Consider the following 15,772-nt stretch of genomic DNA (forward strand, 5'->3'; position numbering starts at 1 on the left):
AAGAGTCTGTGCCGTGCCAATTGCTATGCCTCAAACAGTTAAAAGTAAATCTTTCGGGCTCGGTTTCCTGATTGAAATGATCTGTTTTCTTGGTTACCGGGAGGGCCTTCAGGTCTGGCCATCCGGATCTCTGCTCCTCTCCCTTCCGTCCATGGATGGGCATCTGTGATCTTTTCGTTTATTCTTCCTAGAGCGTGATGTAGTCCACCCTTCTGGGGGAGCTCCTGTGCCACCATTATTCGGAATCTGTATGTCCTCGGGTTGGGATCCTCATGGTCTCAACCGCTGCACAAAGAGTAGTGTATTGATGTTGGTGACCATCCATTTGAAACATAATGCGAAACGGGTATCCCCATCGATATTGGATCTTTTTAGCTGCGAGCCATGCAGTGAGCGGCTGCATCGCCCTTCGTTTCTAGATAAGTCGCCTGCGATAGGTTATGAGACATTTTGAGAACGCTACCTCTGAAGTGAATTGATTTCTGGGTCCTGGCTTTTAGAAAGAGAAGTTCCTTAGTCTTAAAGAAATTGACACTTGGCAGCATGTTTGGTAGGAGGTTTTGGTGCTGCTGAAAGTTAGAATAAATTCTGTATGTCCGATCAAGCGTAAGATCCAACTCCACTTCCCCTAGCAGTGGTCGAAGTGAGTGGGAGCAGTGCTCCTCTACTTTTTTAAATTACCTTTTACAGCTCCTATATTTTTATATTAAAAAGAAATTGTTCCGTAATGGTTTAGTTTTAAAATAAAAGTGTAGGAAGCAGTTGAAACTTGCCCTTTCAGTGCACTGCGCTGACCGTTCCCTTAAGCAGGTGAAATTGTTTGGTGGTGTATATTGTGTTTGGGAGGGGACGTGATAATGGGGTTTGTGTGGAGTGGGTGCAGGCCAGCAGGGAACATAGTTCCACTACTTCTTTTTGTACACTTCGACCACTGTCCCCTAGTATAACCAAAAACAATGCTTGGACATAGCTGTCTAAGTCTGAGTTCTGTGGGAATACCTCTTAAGCGAATGTTATTCCGTCATGAGCAGTTTTCGGTCTCTTCCTGCTTCTTATCCACTGAAATTCTATGGGCTTCCAGTGCTTACACTTGTCTTTCCAGCTAATCATATGAGGTCGCCTAATCGCAGAAGGTGGATTCCAAGTCTTCCCATCTGGATTCAGTTTGTTGGACAGTGTGCACCCATTCCTGAAACAAGCCTTTCATCTCTTGTAGGGTGGAGGCCATCCCTTGGATTGATTGGAGTGGTCGCGTTATATCGCTCTTTGTGGCTGGTTGTGTGTCCGAGTCGCAGGCAGGGGATACGTCTGGATTGGTAGGGCCGCTGGCAGGAGTCTTTGATTGCTGCAGCATTTCTTTGATTGAGGCCATCCCCTTCTCTCTAGTTTTCCCAGGCTTCATTTTCAGTGCACCTGATCACCCTTAGACCGCAGTGCGAGGGGAGGTCGTGCTTGGTGTTGCTGGGCCACCACTAGAAGGTCCGGGGGAGACAGCTTGGGGAGGATGGCCTTTACAGCCCACCTACCCCTCCTTGTTACATTGGTACTTGCTGTTAAGAGGAGTGCTCACTCATACAGATGGGGGAGCTGTAGAGTTGCACCCCTGGTGGTTCACTCAATCATTGCTCCTACTTTATATTGACTGGCCGCCCTGTCTGATGGAGCTTGCATGGGCTTGTCCGCTTCCCCGTCTGCTAATTGTTATGTGGTGTCGGCGGTCCTCACCGTGGGGTCCGGGGGAGTGGGGATGTAATGTACTGCGCTCCCTTCCAATGGATATCCATGGGTAGAATCTCCCCCAAGCAGCTCAGTGGTCGCGTAATGCTTACCGCTTCATGCAGGCTAGAGGTTGGAGCTCACCTCGGGTCCAGTTCTCCTCTGCTGGGTCTCACCGCTGCTCGAGGGCCTCTACCGTCCCTCAATCTGGCGCAGCTGCCAAGGTAAGGGGAGCCTGTGAAGGCACGTCTCGCTGCGAGCACTGCTTTCGTGTCGGTGGGGACGTGGGCTCGCCGTCCATTCCATTACAATGCAAGCATAATGGCGGACGGACTGTCCGCTCACGCCAATGCTGGTTCCTCGCTCTCAGACGGCCATCTCTGTCAGCCAGAGGAGGCAGTTACGAGCGGCCCGGCAGCCATGTTATCTGCATTGCCCGAGGCGGGCAGGCTCATCACCCGGGTCGGCGTATTGCCAGTAGAGTGCTTACGGGATTCTACAAAAATACTTTTGCTGACTCGTCAAGGATTCTGGTGCCGGAATCTATCAGTATTATCGCTTTAGCTGCACATTTGTAGCTTAATAGTTTTGGACTGCAGAGCTCACGGGGCTAAACCGCCATCAGCCTCCAGCCAGGCCACACCCCTACAATGGCATGTCTTAAGGGTGAGATTCAAAATGTCTCATCACACAAGGTGATACCCGAGTCTAAAAGGGAAGTCTCAAACATGCTGGATGGACAGTGGGAGCGTGGGGTGCGATCTTCGGACAATATACATTCATGTTAAAGAATGAGCACCCATTCAGTAGAATACATTTCACAATACCTTTGAATGAAAGCATAGCAGAACTGCAGCATGGGTATGTCCACCAAAGATTTCTGGGAAAAGAATGGAAGCCATTATTCACTTGACATCATAATCACCCACAATTAACTTTTAAAATTGTTTGCCTTTTCATGTAAGGGTTTTTACAAATAAATCAGTAACAAACAGTAGAACCAGTCTTTGACAAATAAAATAACAGAGGAGCACACTGTTAAGCTACAACAAACGCTGTTGCAAATGATGTATTCATGTTGAAGGCCCTAATTTAGTGAGTTGTTGATATTCGGCAATGTATCATCGGCTTACAGATTTGTGTCAGGTTTCAAGATCACTGCGGATGATCCACGGTTTACAAACAAAACTAAAATTCGCAATCCGCAAAGACCTTTACTCCTGGCCCATGAAATGTGTGCAATTCATCTGCTCATGTTCATTGTCTTTGCACGTTGGTAAGGGGTAACATGTGTAAAGTATTACTCTCAGCCATAAACAGGACAAAACATGCAAAGGCTCACAATTCAATCACAACTATACGTTTATTTTAATTGCAATTTTTTGTATACAATTTAACGATGTAGAATGGGCAATTCTCAGAGACATACGTTTTGAATAGGTTAAGTCACTAGTTCATAGTAGCTCCAACCCTCTTGCTCACCATTTAGTATACTGTGGTCATCATATGATGGCATTAAACTGTTCATCAACAATTAAATAAGTATTGCCGGGGGTGCACATAATGGTCGTTGTACATGCATCGGGCCCACACATCCTCTGCACATCTAGCAAGACAGAGTGAAAATGACCAAGCTCACATAGGGAAGGCATAAGGGAGTTGGAGGGCTTACTAGACAAAGTACCGGATTTACTACAGATAAATGCGTGTAAGAGTACCACCCATCTTTCATTTCCAACGTCTTGGCAACGCATTGCTGGGCAGACACCATTCATTAAATTTTGGTAATTTCAAGACATATAAGACACTGAAATCAGCGTGCTTCCATCCCCAATTCCTTGGTGACTTTCTTAAAAAAAAAAAAAAAAATTCCCAAAGGAACAAAAAACATCTTTCTGAAGCTCCAACCTCCCACCCCTTATCTATGCAATTCTCTCTCACTCTATTCTTCCCTTCTCTAACCCACTCGCCACTCCTCTCTCTTGGAGTGATCATTTTCTCCTTTCTTCCCACCTCTCTCTCTTCCCCCACAGGTCAAGCCGACTGCAGCACTGCCACCTAACTTCTCGGTCATCTGACCCATGAGGCGTGTGTCAGTTGAGGCTTTCACTGCTACTTTCTCTCCTCCTGCACCTTTGGGTGACACCCTGACAAAACCCTCTCTACCCTTCATCCCTCTAACTCTTTGGATGTCTGTGTCCCGGCCATTAGGATCCGCTTGAACCCAAATCCAACTGAAACTCTTGCTACGATTCCGACCTCACCGTCCTTAAACGCAAGTGTAGGGTGGTGGAGAGAAAGTGGGGGGCATCGGGCGCACCCCCTGACAAACTGGCCTGCCGCCTGCTCCAGAGGACTCTCTGTCCTCTCTAAGTAGAGAGCCTACAGCCAAGCCCACATCTCTGCGGCATGTAACAACTTGGCCGAATTCTCTTCAAGGAGCTGGCCAATTCTGCTGCAGTCCCTCCTCCTCCTCCTCCTCCTCCTCCTCCTCCTTCTCCTCCTCCTCCTCTCCCCCCCCCCATCTGAGGCAATATCTCCTCCCCCGTTCTCCTTTCCCGCCCGGACTATGTTTCTAGACAAGTCCGATCTAAGAAAGTCTTGTCAAAGCAAGTTCTCTGCTGCTCATCCAGAACAAACAAGGACCACAGCGACACCATTGCTCCAGACTTGGCTGATTTCTGCAATCACTCCTTAGCCACTAGAACTTTCCCCACCCCCCTTTAGCACTCTCTTGTGCACCCCGTTCTAAACAAGCCCTCGGCTTATCCTTCCTCTCAGGCTAACTATCACCCGATCTCCATCACTCCTTTCCTGGGTAAACTCTTGGAAAAGCTGGACATCTCCCAGCTTTATCTACATACTGAATTTGCTGGTTGCCTCCATGACCACCAGCCTGGCTTCAGCACTGCCAGAAGCACAGAAACTGCTCTCCTGAAAACCTGTGAAGACCTGCTCTCCAATCTGGACTCTGATCTACCTTCTGTCCTCATTCTCTTCGAGCTATCCTCTGATTTTGACATGTTCAACCATGCCATCCTGCTCAATTGTCTCCATGACAACCTTGGTATTGCTGATCAGGCCCTGGGCTGGTTGACCTTCTTTCTCACTGACTGACCATCTCGGGTCCAACTGGGGTGTGTGTTTTTTTTTCTCCCTCTCTCGCCTTCTCCCTCCCTCCCTCCTTGTGGTGTTCCCCAGGGGTCTAACCTCTCACCCAGGCTCTTCCACCACTACCTTGCACCTCTTGCCCACCGCATCGTGACTTTCTGCTCCAGTTTTCACTGTTATGCGGATGACACTCAGCTGTCTTTCAGGCTCCCCTCAGCCACCTCTGCTTCTTCTCTCATACCAGACTGTCTGGCCGCAATTCAGTAATGGTGTGCCGCAAATGATCTGTGTCTTAATGCCAGTAAGACTGAGATCCTCCTCACTGGGACACCCGCTCCCTCCTTTCCTCTCTGGCCGACCACTCTGGGCGCTCTACCTGCTCCTTCCTGTGAGGCTAAGAACCTTGGCGTTATCTTCGACTTCACCCTCTCCTACCTCTCCTCACATTTCTGACATCTCTAAGAAGTCAAACTATCAGCTGCACCTCCTCCTTTTCCAACTTTCCCACAGAAGCTCACCGTCTCCGGAGCTCTGGTCCTCTCTATGCTGGACTATTGTAACAGCCTCTTTCTAAATCTTTCTGCCTCTACTCTTCAACCTTTACAACTTACCCAGAACAGGACTGCAAGACTTGTCCTCGGCCTCAAGCCGAGGGATCATATCCCTCCAGCTCTTAAATCTCTTCACTGGCTCCCTGTGGCTGCAAGGATCAATTTCAAGAACCTCTGCATCACCCAGAAGGCTTTCTGGGGTCCGAGACCTCTCTACCTCCAACTTTCTCTTCCAAAACATCTTCCTTCTCGAGCTCTTCGCTCATCCACCTCCTTGCCTCTCTCAACCCTGAGCAGAACCGCCTCCGGTTCCGAAGCAACTCAAGACCTTCCTTTTAGCTTCCGCTTTCTCTCTTCCTCTCACCTGCTGATGCACTTGACTGCTCCGCGCACTGGTCACCTGGTCTCCCTCTGAACTTGGGCCCAGGCTCCTGCATGTCAAGTTGCCCTCGCACTGCCTCCGGGCTCTCCAGCACTTAAGGTTCTGTATCTGCAACCCTACAGTCCCCTCGCTCTGCAATTATGAGCCACCAGCTGGCTGCACTTGTGAGTTAATTGCCCCCCCCTGCGCTCCCCCGTGGCACGTCGCCCTTTCCCCGCACTTGCACGATCTGAATGACACAAGGCCTAGGAAGATCGTTGTTTTGTACTCCCTTGTTTCCCTCTCCTTGTCTTGTCGCACCTAGAAACACTTGTGTGCAGGTGCGTTATAAATGCTACATGATATCATATCGAGATCAGGTTAAGGTTATACAAGATTGGAGTTTGATACTGCTCAGGATGTACTAACTAATGTTCAGTAGTTTCAGTATCTGCAGACATATTGGGAAAGTGAAATCAGTATGTAAACCACCCAGAGCTACAAATTCCGATATCTAGCGAAGCCAATCTTGGAGTGTGTGTATCTTCTAACTCCTCAAACGTTTTTTTAACTCGACTTTTTAACATATACTTCTGCAATCATGCCATTAAAAACGTAATTTATCTGGAACCTTGTGTAGCTTAGCATGCATTCTTTCAGGTGCTTCACTAAGGCAACAATCATTGTGAGGGGGATGCAGCATTTGGGGTGTATAAGTTAACAGATTGGGCTGCAGGGTTGCATATCTTAGAATAGAGTTGGAGGTGCCCTAGCATAGATTAGTAGCAGCCGACTGAGGAGAAAGGCTTTTAGGTTCTTTCTCTACCACTGTTATGCTGTCATCTCAGGCACATGTCCAAATTGTTGCAGAGAGCGTTGTCCTTGCTCGATTGCATGTGGAATCAGGGTGGGATGTCAGAGTTTGGAGGCAATATAGGCCTCTGCCCTAGAACCGTTTGTGGATCATGGTTAGTCTTAAAAATAATTCTAGGCTCCATTAGCAGCAAATGGTAAGCTTTTAAAGGTGGCGCTAGCACCTTTGCACGATTTGATAGATAGCCGCCACGTTCTAGTCTCAGCAACTTGTGAATTTGAATACTGGGCAAGACTAATCTATGAAAGGTGCTCAGTTGAGAAGCAGCGTTCTAGGCATGTTCAGTTGTTGGTTAACACTTATGGAGGATGCAGCCCTGTTTAACAAAATGCCCAGCTTCCAGGCCTATCGTGCTTGCTTTGAGGATATCCCAGAGTGTTACTGCTGATGCTGATCAATATCAGCACATTAGCCTATTCACATTAAAGCGTATGGAACTTCGTCTCTAAGAGTAATCTATTTGTTCCAAGGATTTAGGGTTGTTCCTAATGCCTCATTCTGCGATGGATCTAGTATCATAAGCATGCATCTAGACCTTTAGCTCATGTGACCGAATGAGATGGACAAAGAGTTCTGAACGCCACCTGTGAGCCCCCCATTCAGTCGGGTGTGCAAGACCAATTGGAATGTGCAGGATTCAGTTTGAATTGAAGGATTTGAGCGCTATTAGGTATTCCTGCCCATTCTCCAAAGCATTTAGAAGGATCCAGAGGGAGTTCTCAGAGGCCGATTATATTCTATGCAGCAGTGTTATATGGAGCTGGAATGTTCTGCAGTCATTTCATTCATGTGCAAACAAGGCTGCACTCTGCTGTTCCTATTGGAAAGACTACAGATCCTTCCAATTAGAATAGATAAGAGGACATTCTAGATGCTGGGGTTGATATTATCTGAGATGAGGGAGAGTGGTTGGCGTGGAGCTTGAGGAGAAAGCTGCCTGCTGGCCCTCTTGCCCATGACTGAATTCCAGATAAAATAAAGGTTAAAAGTACCTTTGTGTGCAGAATTATTCATCTGTACCCCTTCAGTGGCAATGAGCGAGGAAGCAAGGGGCAAGCAGTAATAGCGGATGTGTATATCTCCAGGAAGCGTGTATTGGGTTGGTACGAACAGAGCGACTTAGAGGCATAATTCTAGATCCAAGTGTTCCGAGTTCAATAGCGGTAGTTAGTGGATTTGTGGGAAAAAAACAGAACAGGTTCAATGAGGTGTTCACAGATGAGTTGGGGTGCCTCACAGAATTTCACTATCGATAAGAGTAAAGGAAGGGGCAGACCCAGCAGTGGTCAAGGTAAGGAGCCTGCCCATCTGTTTAGGGAAATGCATCGGAGGGACAGGGCCTCCGTATCCTTGTCCTTTACTGCTTTTTATCGTGTGTTCTGTCGTGTTTTCTGCGCAGGAGTTCATGTGGGACTCCTGGCGGTGCAGCTCTCTCTTTTGGTTTGGTGTGCAGACCCATGGGATACCCTTATGGCTCCCGTGGGTGGGGTACAACCCTGTGCTCCTAGTTTATGTTTTTGGGCACCTGTGTGTGGCCCAAAGAGCAGGGTATGGGCTGGTGGCAGCTCTGTGCTAAATTGACAGGTGCCCTCAGCGTCCTCCATTTTGGGATGCCCAGGCCCTGTCATTGGAATCAGTAGATTCCTGATGGAAACAAGATGGCCCCTGTGGCCTCTTGACTTCCATCGCCTGTTACCTTGTTTTCCCAAAGTCCTGGGAAGCCCTGACTCTGTCCCTTCCCCCTGACTGGCTGTTGGGTAGAAGTTCCATATATGGTGTTGTTGTGAAGTCCAGGCCAGACTAGCTGGAGCCTTCACAGTGACAGTAAGTTGTGGGTACACCCTGTGGGTGGGACCTAAGTGAATGGAGTGTGTGACCAATATGCACTTCTTGTTTTGGATGTCTGGTTTCTGGTGTTTGACACAATGACCGAGACAGCCCTGCCCGAAACTGGTATGAATGCGGTCTGGAGTGTTGAGTGGCTGGGTACTTGTCCCAATACACAACTTGTTGTGAGTGTCTGAAGAGAAGTGAATGGCCTGAATGCACTATGCACCCGATTGCCTGCCTGCCTGTATGAATGCCCTTCTGACCGATTGGTTGCCTGAGTGTGACCCAGCAGAATGAATGGGAGATCAACTAGTATATCTGGGGGCCGCTCACTGCTAGAATTTGTGTTCAGAAGCTGAAGTCCAAACTACGAAGAGTAACTGGACTGAAACTGAAGCTTGACCTTGAAGCCCTGTTGGAAGAGAAGAATTGCTGTTGCCCTTCTTCATCAATCTGAAAGCTGCTTTGTCTCCAAGGACTGACCCAGAGAGGACCCAGTAAGGCGCCCTCTTCCCGAGCTACGAGGGACCATACTGCACCAGCTGATCTTTGCTAAAGCCCCTTGGCAGACAGACCTATGACAGGCTGCTGACCGGAGACGGGGACTGCCACGTAATCCCAAAGCGAAGCACCCGTACTGTTATCCGGCACTGTCGACGACCGCTGTCGCCGACCGTAGCCACCGTGCTCCCGTTGCCCAAAACCTTTCGATTCACGGACGCGCTCGTCCGCACCGTGGCCTGCCTTATCCTGCCAGAGAAGGCCAGGTCGTTGATGCGCTGAGGAGAATCCGCCGGTGGGTTTGATGCCACCCAAAGACCACAGATACTTCGACGACTCAACGCCCTTGCTGGGCCACAGTTCTTCAAACTCTTTGCGGTCCAGAACTATCGACATCGAGGTGCCCCGCACACCTCTTCCTTGCAGGACGTTTACGCTTCCCCGTCGACGAGCACCGCTAGGAACGAAGTTGCCACTTCACTGCCATAGTTCACCCTGTTCATCGCCGGACGTTCGACAACTCGTGTCTCCTGCCTTAAAGGGAGTGCACTCAAGAAGGGCCGTCGATTTCCCGACGAGGAGCTCTACAACACCAGGTACTTTGGGGTGGCTGAACTATTGAAAAGATTCTTGTGAACAATATATGGACTGAGCTTGTGGTATATCTTTATTTTACAGGTTGCCCAGGTGGGGGGATCTCCACACAGAACTGTGTCTAGGTAAACAGGGCCAGTATTCTGCCTATTGTTCTAACCAACTGCTTTCCTCTTATATCTATTGTTGGTTTCCTTTACAAACTGATTTGTGTGACATTTAACCGTACAGTTGATGCACTATAATGAGATGTAATAGTGGTACCACGTAGAACTGTATATCTTCCATTATAGATAACCAAGTACAAAGTGAGTTATCGTGATATTGTACATAACCTTGAATATTAATCATATAAAGACTGTGTTTTAACTAACACAGTGTGCGGACATTCCTTTGTGGGGGCTTGGGGACTACACTGTACTTCAGAACCAGTCTGCATCACCTCTTGAGAAGCTAGGCCTTGATTGCTCGACCACGTACCAATAATAGAGAATGTTGGCTGGGGTCCTCTGTGCCTCTCCTCTACCATATAGAGCGCAGAAGTACAGACACCCCCCTCCAGTCTTTACAGGGAGGAAGTTTCGTCTGAGTTTAGCAAGCTTGAGCAAGCAGGTGCCATTGAGGTGGTAGAGGCATGTGGGCTTCCTCCATTGTGGTAATCCGCAATGCCAGTGGCCAGATTATTTTGTGTGTTGACTTGGATAGGTTTCCACTGCCCAATGAAGGGCGGATGGTGAGTCTGGTAGTGGGGGCGAAAATATTTAGTACTCTTGACTTCACCTCAGCATACCATCAAGTCAAATTACACCCAAGCCCAAGGGAGTTCATCACATTTGTCACACTGTAAAATACCTAGAATTAAAAGGATGCTGTTAGGCTGGTCTCTGCTGTTGTATTTTTTCAGGATTATATTTTCGGCACAGGAAGCACTGAATCAGAGTATGACCATAGAATGGTAAAGGTGTTGGCAATTATACCAATGCGGGTCTTACTCCAAAGAGAAAAATGCAGGTTTAGGCTAATGTTCATAGATTAATTGGGACAGAAACTTAGGGTGTTGGGGGTAGAGCCAAACAAAGAGTCTATTTTTTCCATGAACATGCTTGAGAGCGTTAGGCAGAATTATATGCAGTACCCTCTGGGAACACCACACACAATTAAGACTACAAGTGACAGTACATATTAACCTTTGGTACAAGCCTGTACTACACAGTAAAGTGGTAGCGATGGCTGAGCAGCCAGACTTATCTCAAGAGCAAGTGAGCAGTATCAATAGTTACACAAAGGACAGCAATTACAATGATTTAAACACTGACTCAAGATTTATGAGTAAAAGAATATACATGTATTTACACATCAGTTATTAAACATTTCACTATTCTGAAGCAGTTTAGAAATCACAATCTTAATACACCATACCACTCTCAATAGATTCTGGACAAGTTAAGCTCAAAATAAAGTGTAAGCAAAATGGCACTCCAATAATTCAAAAGGGAGGGAAAGAAAGTTAGACACAAATTGAGCAGCACCAACAGGTAAGTAAGCAGGGCAATCTAGAAAAAGGAACTACAGTGAGGGAATCAAATCAAGAGGGTTAGGGCCAAAGTCAATGGGACAAAAGTCTTTTGCTCAAGATCACACAGTTCAGGGTAGTTCACGGTTAAGTCTTTGCCAGGAGTTCACAATGAAGTTGGTCAGGTGAAAAGTTACTTTAAAGAATAGAGAAGGACAAGCCCTCGGATTAGCGAAAGGTTTCACACACTTTCACAGCGGCTGGACGAAACGAACAACCGGATTTGGAACAGTACCTTAAACGGAGAAGAAGCTGTAGCTGAGGCGGATGTTCCTGGCAGGTCCTGCAGGCTCACGGTTCCTGAAGCGACTGTCGGGCTGACACGAAGTAGGAAGACTGGAGGGTCCTGCACTGCCCAGGGAAGAAACCAGCAGCTGAGCAAAACGGCAAATAAAAGGTGCGCTCCTTAAAACCCAAGCAGGGTCTGACCTTCCTGGCTATCCGGTTCACTGTAGCTCTGTACAGCAAATTTGAATAGAGGAGGGAGGGCTGGCTTGCAGTTTGGTGAACTGGTTGTTCCCACCAGCTCAAGGGGAGAAGATTCTTTGCAGATCTTCCCTGTCCTGACCCGCAGCAGGGCTTTACCGGGAGGTTCAGTTGTGGTAGAGGTCCTCTTCTGTCTGCTTCTCTTCAGTTCTCCTGATCCAGTGGCGACTGCCTTTTCAGCCCCAGAGACCTGCTTTTAATGCAGTTTTCCCCCATTCACACAGCCTGGCTGCCAATCACACAGCAGGGTGGCTGTCCTGGCGGGACAGTCACCTAGCCAATCAAACAGGAGTGCGACTTGGGTTACCAAGGGAACCCATGGCAGGGGTCCTAAAACCCTTCCCTCACATCCTGCCTACCCAGACTTTCAGGCGCCTAAGGGGGGCTTCGGAGCAGAAGCCCGCGAAAGGACGGTGAACAAAGGAACCAAACCTGGTTTGGCGCACAGAGAAAAACACGAGAAAGACTTTTACAAAAAGAAATGGTGAATAAACCCAGCTGGAACCAAATTAAAACAAATATAGTCCAGTGGATTTAAGTTTGAGGCTACCAAGATAGCTTAAAACAATACAAGGGCTATTTACAATAACCGTGGTAGGAAAAATAGGGTAGTTACCACTGCCACCAGCCAAGTCTTTTTGAAAAGGGAACGAAACAATGTTCCATGAGAGACAGACAAAAAGGGATAACTATTAACCCTTTCCAGAACTATATGTAAGATAGTTTGTACTGGGTCTGTGGATTTAAAGAGACTAATAAAGTCAATGGGCCTCATTACGAGTCTGGCGGTAACCGTGCCTGAAATTCCAGCAGGTTACCGCCGGACTCGTATTACCATTCCGCGTCCATGATTCCCGGAATTACCAGGGCATTACGACCCCGGTGACCCGGGAATTCCAGAGGCGGAATTCGGTAAATCCCCATTCCCATTGAGTCCCAGAGGACTCCATGGGAATGGGGAAGTGGAAACACAGGCACCATCTCGTGATGGTGCCGGTGTTTCCACGTCCGCCTGCAGGCGGGTGGTGTCAAACTCGCCAGGTCAGACCTGGCGGGAATGTCACCTCCCGCCTGCAGAACTCGAGATCACTCGGTCCAGAAACAACGGTGGCGGAGGGTTTACCGCCACTGTTATTTCCAGGCCGGGTGACTCGTAAGGAGGCCCAATGACAACTTTACATGTTCTGGGAGACAGACAGTCCCAGAAAATGGAGTCTGAGTTGGGAAGTCTAAAAGACAACCCTGTGTCACTGCACTGAAAGTAACACACAGTAAAAAGACGATGGAGTAGGTGAGGCTCCACAGTCTATGAACACAAAAAATGTTAAACACACAGCAAAACACATTTAAGAGTGGGACGAAAGGCTCACACTCTTGCCAGGTGAAAAAATAAATCCTAGAAATCCAGCAAAGCTGCTGATGGACTCAGTAGGTAGGGGAAATTAGCCATTTTGGAGAATTCTTCCCAACAGAGTCCAAAGGAGGTAATGTTTCTGGGGCTGGTATAGCTTTACTCCAAATTTGCCAGAAAGTTTGCAGATAGATGTAAGACCAAAGGAGTAATGCAAAAAAGGTGTGGAATTTGAGTGGTTCGGGAAGGTGAGGGAGTTTTTGGATGTTAAGGAATCTACAGCGAGGACTCCAGTACTTGCAAACTTTGACTCATGTTGTGAGACTTGGGTCATAACCGATGCAAGTGAGTCGGTACCGGGTGCAGTGTAACAAAAACAATTATGTGGTGAAGCAGGTAGTGGCCTTTGCCTCACGCACCTTAAGGGGGCAGAAGTCCACTACTCGGTCATTCAGAAAGTGGCTCTAAATGTGGTTTGGCCCATAAGATAGTTGAAAGGCGTTCTGTGCAGAAGACCATTTCTCATCCATGCAGACCATAAATCCTTGGTGGGGTTGTCCACAAATCGTGGTTTGGAAGGGGTATCCAGGAGGATTGTTCGGCGGGTCACGTCACTGGAAGGTCATGATTTTAAGGTGGATCATGTTTCAGGCAAGGAGAATATGATGGCAGGCTTCCCTTCCCAGGGTGAGAAAATCTCATAATTATGGAGCTCTGCGTTTCCCTGTGCGAACTATATAACATTGGAAAGTGGAATCTTTACTCACGATAGTTTGCCAAGTATGATAACTTTAGCACTTGGTATGTTTTACATATTTTTCAGATGCAGTGGAGCAATTTTGTTTAACCTTTCTTTATTAGCATTTTTAAAGACACAAACTCTCTGGAGTACACACCCTCCAGACAATACAACCCCCCCCCACTCCACTCAAACCCCCACGCAACTGTGTCAAAACAGCATGAACCAAAGCAACTGTGGATCAATAAAGAGTACATATAGCTTGCAAGGACATTATGGGTACACATTATACTACAAGGTCAAACAGTTTGGTTCCCCATTGTGCTCTGGGCTCATCCCAGACCTAGTTATATCACCATTGGAGGATCAAGCATGAGGCAGGGTTAGTGGGGAGCATGTCACCTCTGCTAGACCAGGGTAAGTGGTGGGGGGGAGTGGTGAACCCCTGGCTACTGTGCCTGGGGTGATGGACTGGGTGGCGTGTCCAAGTTTGTAGACATATAAGATCTAATAGGCCCCCAGAAATCCAGTGGCATGTTATGGTCTGGGAGTGTCAGTGTATATTGAGTTTTCCTCTTCTCGCACATGGCCATATAGTTCAGCCATTCCTGAAAACAAGGTGCCCTCCGTCTCACACAGGTGTTGGCTATTATGGCCCTCGGTACTACACATGCCATCCCCACAAGTCTTTTCTCTGTACGAGACCTTTCCTCCACCAGGGCCAATAATCAGAGCTTCGGAGGGAATTGCATTTGAGAACTATCTGGGACATTGCCTCTTCTATTTTAATCCAAAAACAGTGTATTTGCGGGCAGTTCCAGGGGACATGAAGAAAGTCAGCAGAGTTACCACAGCCTCTCACACACAGGGGGAGGGATTTGTCTGGATCGAATCTATGTAAGCGTGCTGGGGAATAGTACACTTGATGTAAAAATGTAAAGTGCGTCAATCGGAGTCGATTGTTCAAGGACAGCTTGCGTGTTTGTACAAAGATCATCTTCCGCTGTTCGGCTGACACCGCCTCCCCCCAAGGCTGTTTCCCATTTAACCTTATTCTTAAACATAAGTGTGACCCTGAGTGGTCAAATTATTTTATTAATAGAGGATACCAGCTTCTCTGTGCTTGGTGGGGCTGTGACATACTGCAGTATCAGGGGGGAGGATGCGGGTGCGTGTGGAAAGTTTGGCCATTTGGCTCAAAGTATCTCGGAGTCGGAAGTACAACAGCATGGTGATTGCCGTCCATTCCTCCCTATCCCTCAATGTCTCCCAAGTAATGAACCTTCCATCCAGTATGAGATCCCCCAGCGAGTGGACCCCCAGCCTTTCGAAGTGGAGGTGGAAAATGTTTTCGTGGGTAAGCGGGATGCAACTTACACAATATATTCGAAACAATGGTGAGTACCACTCCCCCTGTCTGATCATATGGTTAACCTGACCCCAGGCTCTGCACGTGTTTGCCACTGGTTGCATCTCTGTATCCCTGTTCTCTGTCCCACAGCAGCCCTCTTATGTCATTAGGATTTGTGGTCACTTTTTCCAGTAGGATATGTGGATGTGCCGTCGAGGAGGACCACGACCATACAGAGTATTGTATCTGGGCTGATAGGAAATAGGAGTATAGATCTGGATATGCTAGTCCCCCCTGTACATATGGTTGAATTATACGATATCATAGCTTGTCCACCAGCCCAGTCCACCCGGACCAAGAAACTTCTGATGCGAAACAAAAAACACAAGGGAGACCAAGTCGGGACATTATTGAAAATGTAACAGAGCTTCGGGAGGGAGCATTTTTGCCAGTGAAATCAGAGCTGCTTGAGAAATGGGAAGAAGGATCCACACACCCACTCTGTGTTCTAATTTCTCCAGCGTTACCATGTGTTGTTCTCGTATAATTCAGGTAGGGACAGTGAAAGGAGGATACTCAAGTAGTGGATATCATGTGGGCACCAACCGAAGGCTTCACCTATGTCAGAGCGATCAACACTGGCAGTCAGTGGTAGAACCTCTGATTTGGCCCAGTTGATCCTCAACCCGGAAAGATCTCCAAAATGAGAGATTTCCTGTACTAGTGGCGGTAGG

At 47.8% G+C, this 15,772-nt stretch overlaps 1 protein-coding gene across 3 annotated transcripts in view; it reads right to left on the minus strand.

The window, feature by feature from the left end:
* DOP1B (DOP1 leucine zipper like protein B) overlaps nucleotides 1–15,772 on the minus strand; it is a 1,145,257-nt gene that overhangs the window by 430,754 nt on the left and 698,731 nt on the right. For all 3 annotated transcript variants that reach the window (XM_069636119.1, XM_069636117.1, XM_069636118.1), the window contains exon 24: nucleotides 2,544–2,596. In XM_069636119.1, the coding sequence (XP_069492220.1) occupies nucleotides 2,544–2,596 (53 nt within the window). The remainder of the gene's footprint in view (nucleotides 1–2,543; nucleotides 2,597–15,772) is intronic.

The sequence above is a fragment of the Ambystoma mexicanum genome, chromosome 7p (genome assembly GCF_040938575.1).
Source record: "Ambystoma mexicanum isolate Mex_15411 chromosome 7p, UKY_AmexF1_1, whole genome shotgun sequence".
NCBI classification, from domain to species: Eukaryota; Metazoa; Chordata; class Amphibia; order Caudata; family Ambystomatidae; genus Ambystoma; species Ambystoma mexicanum.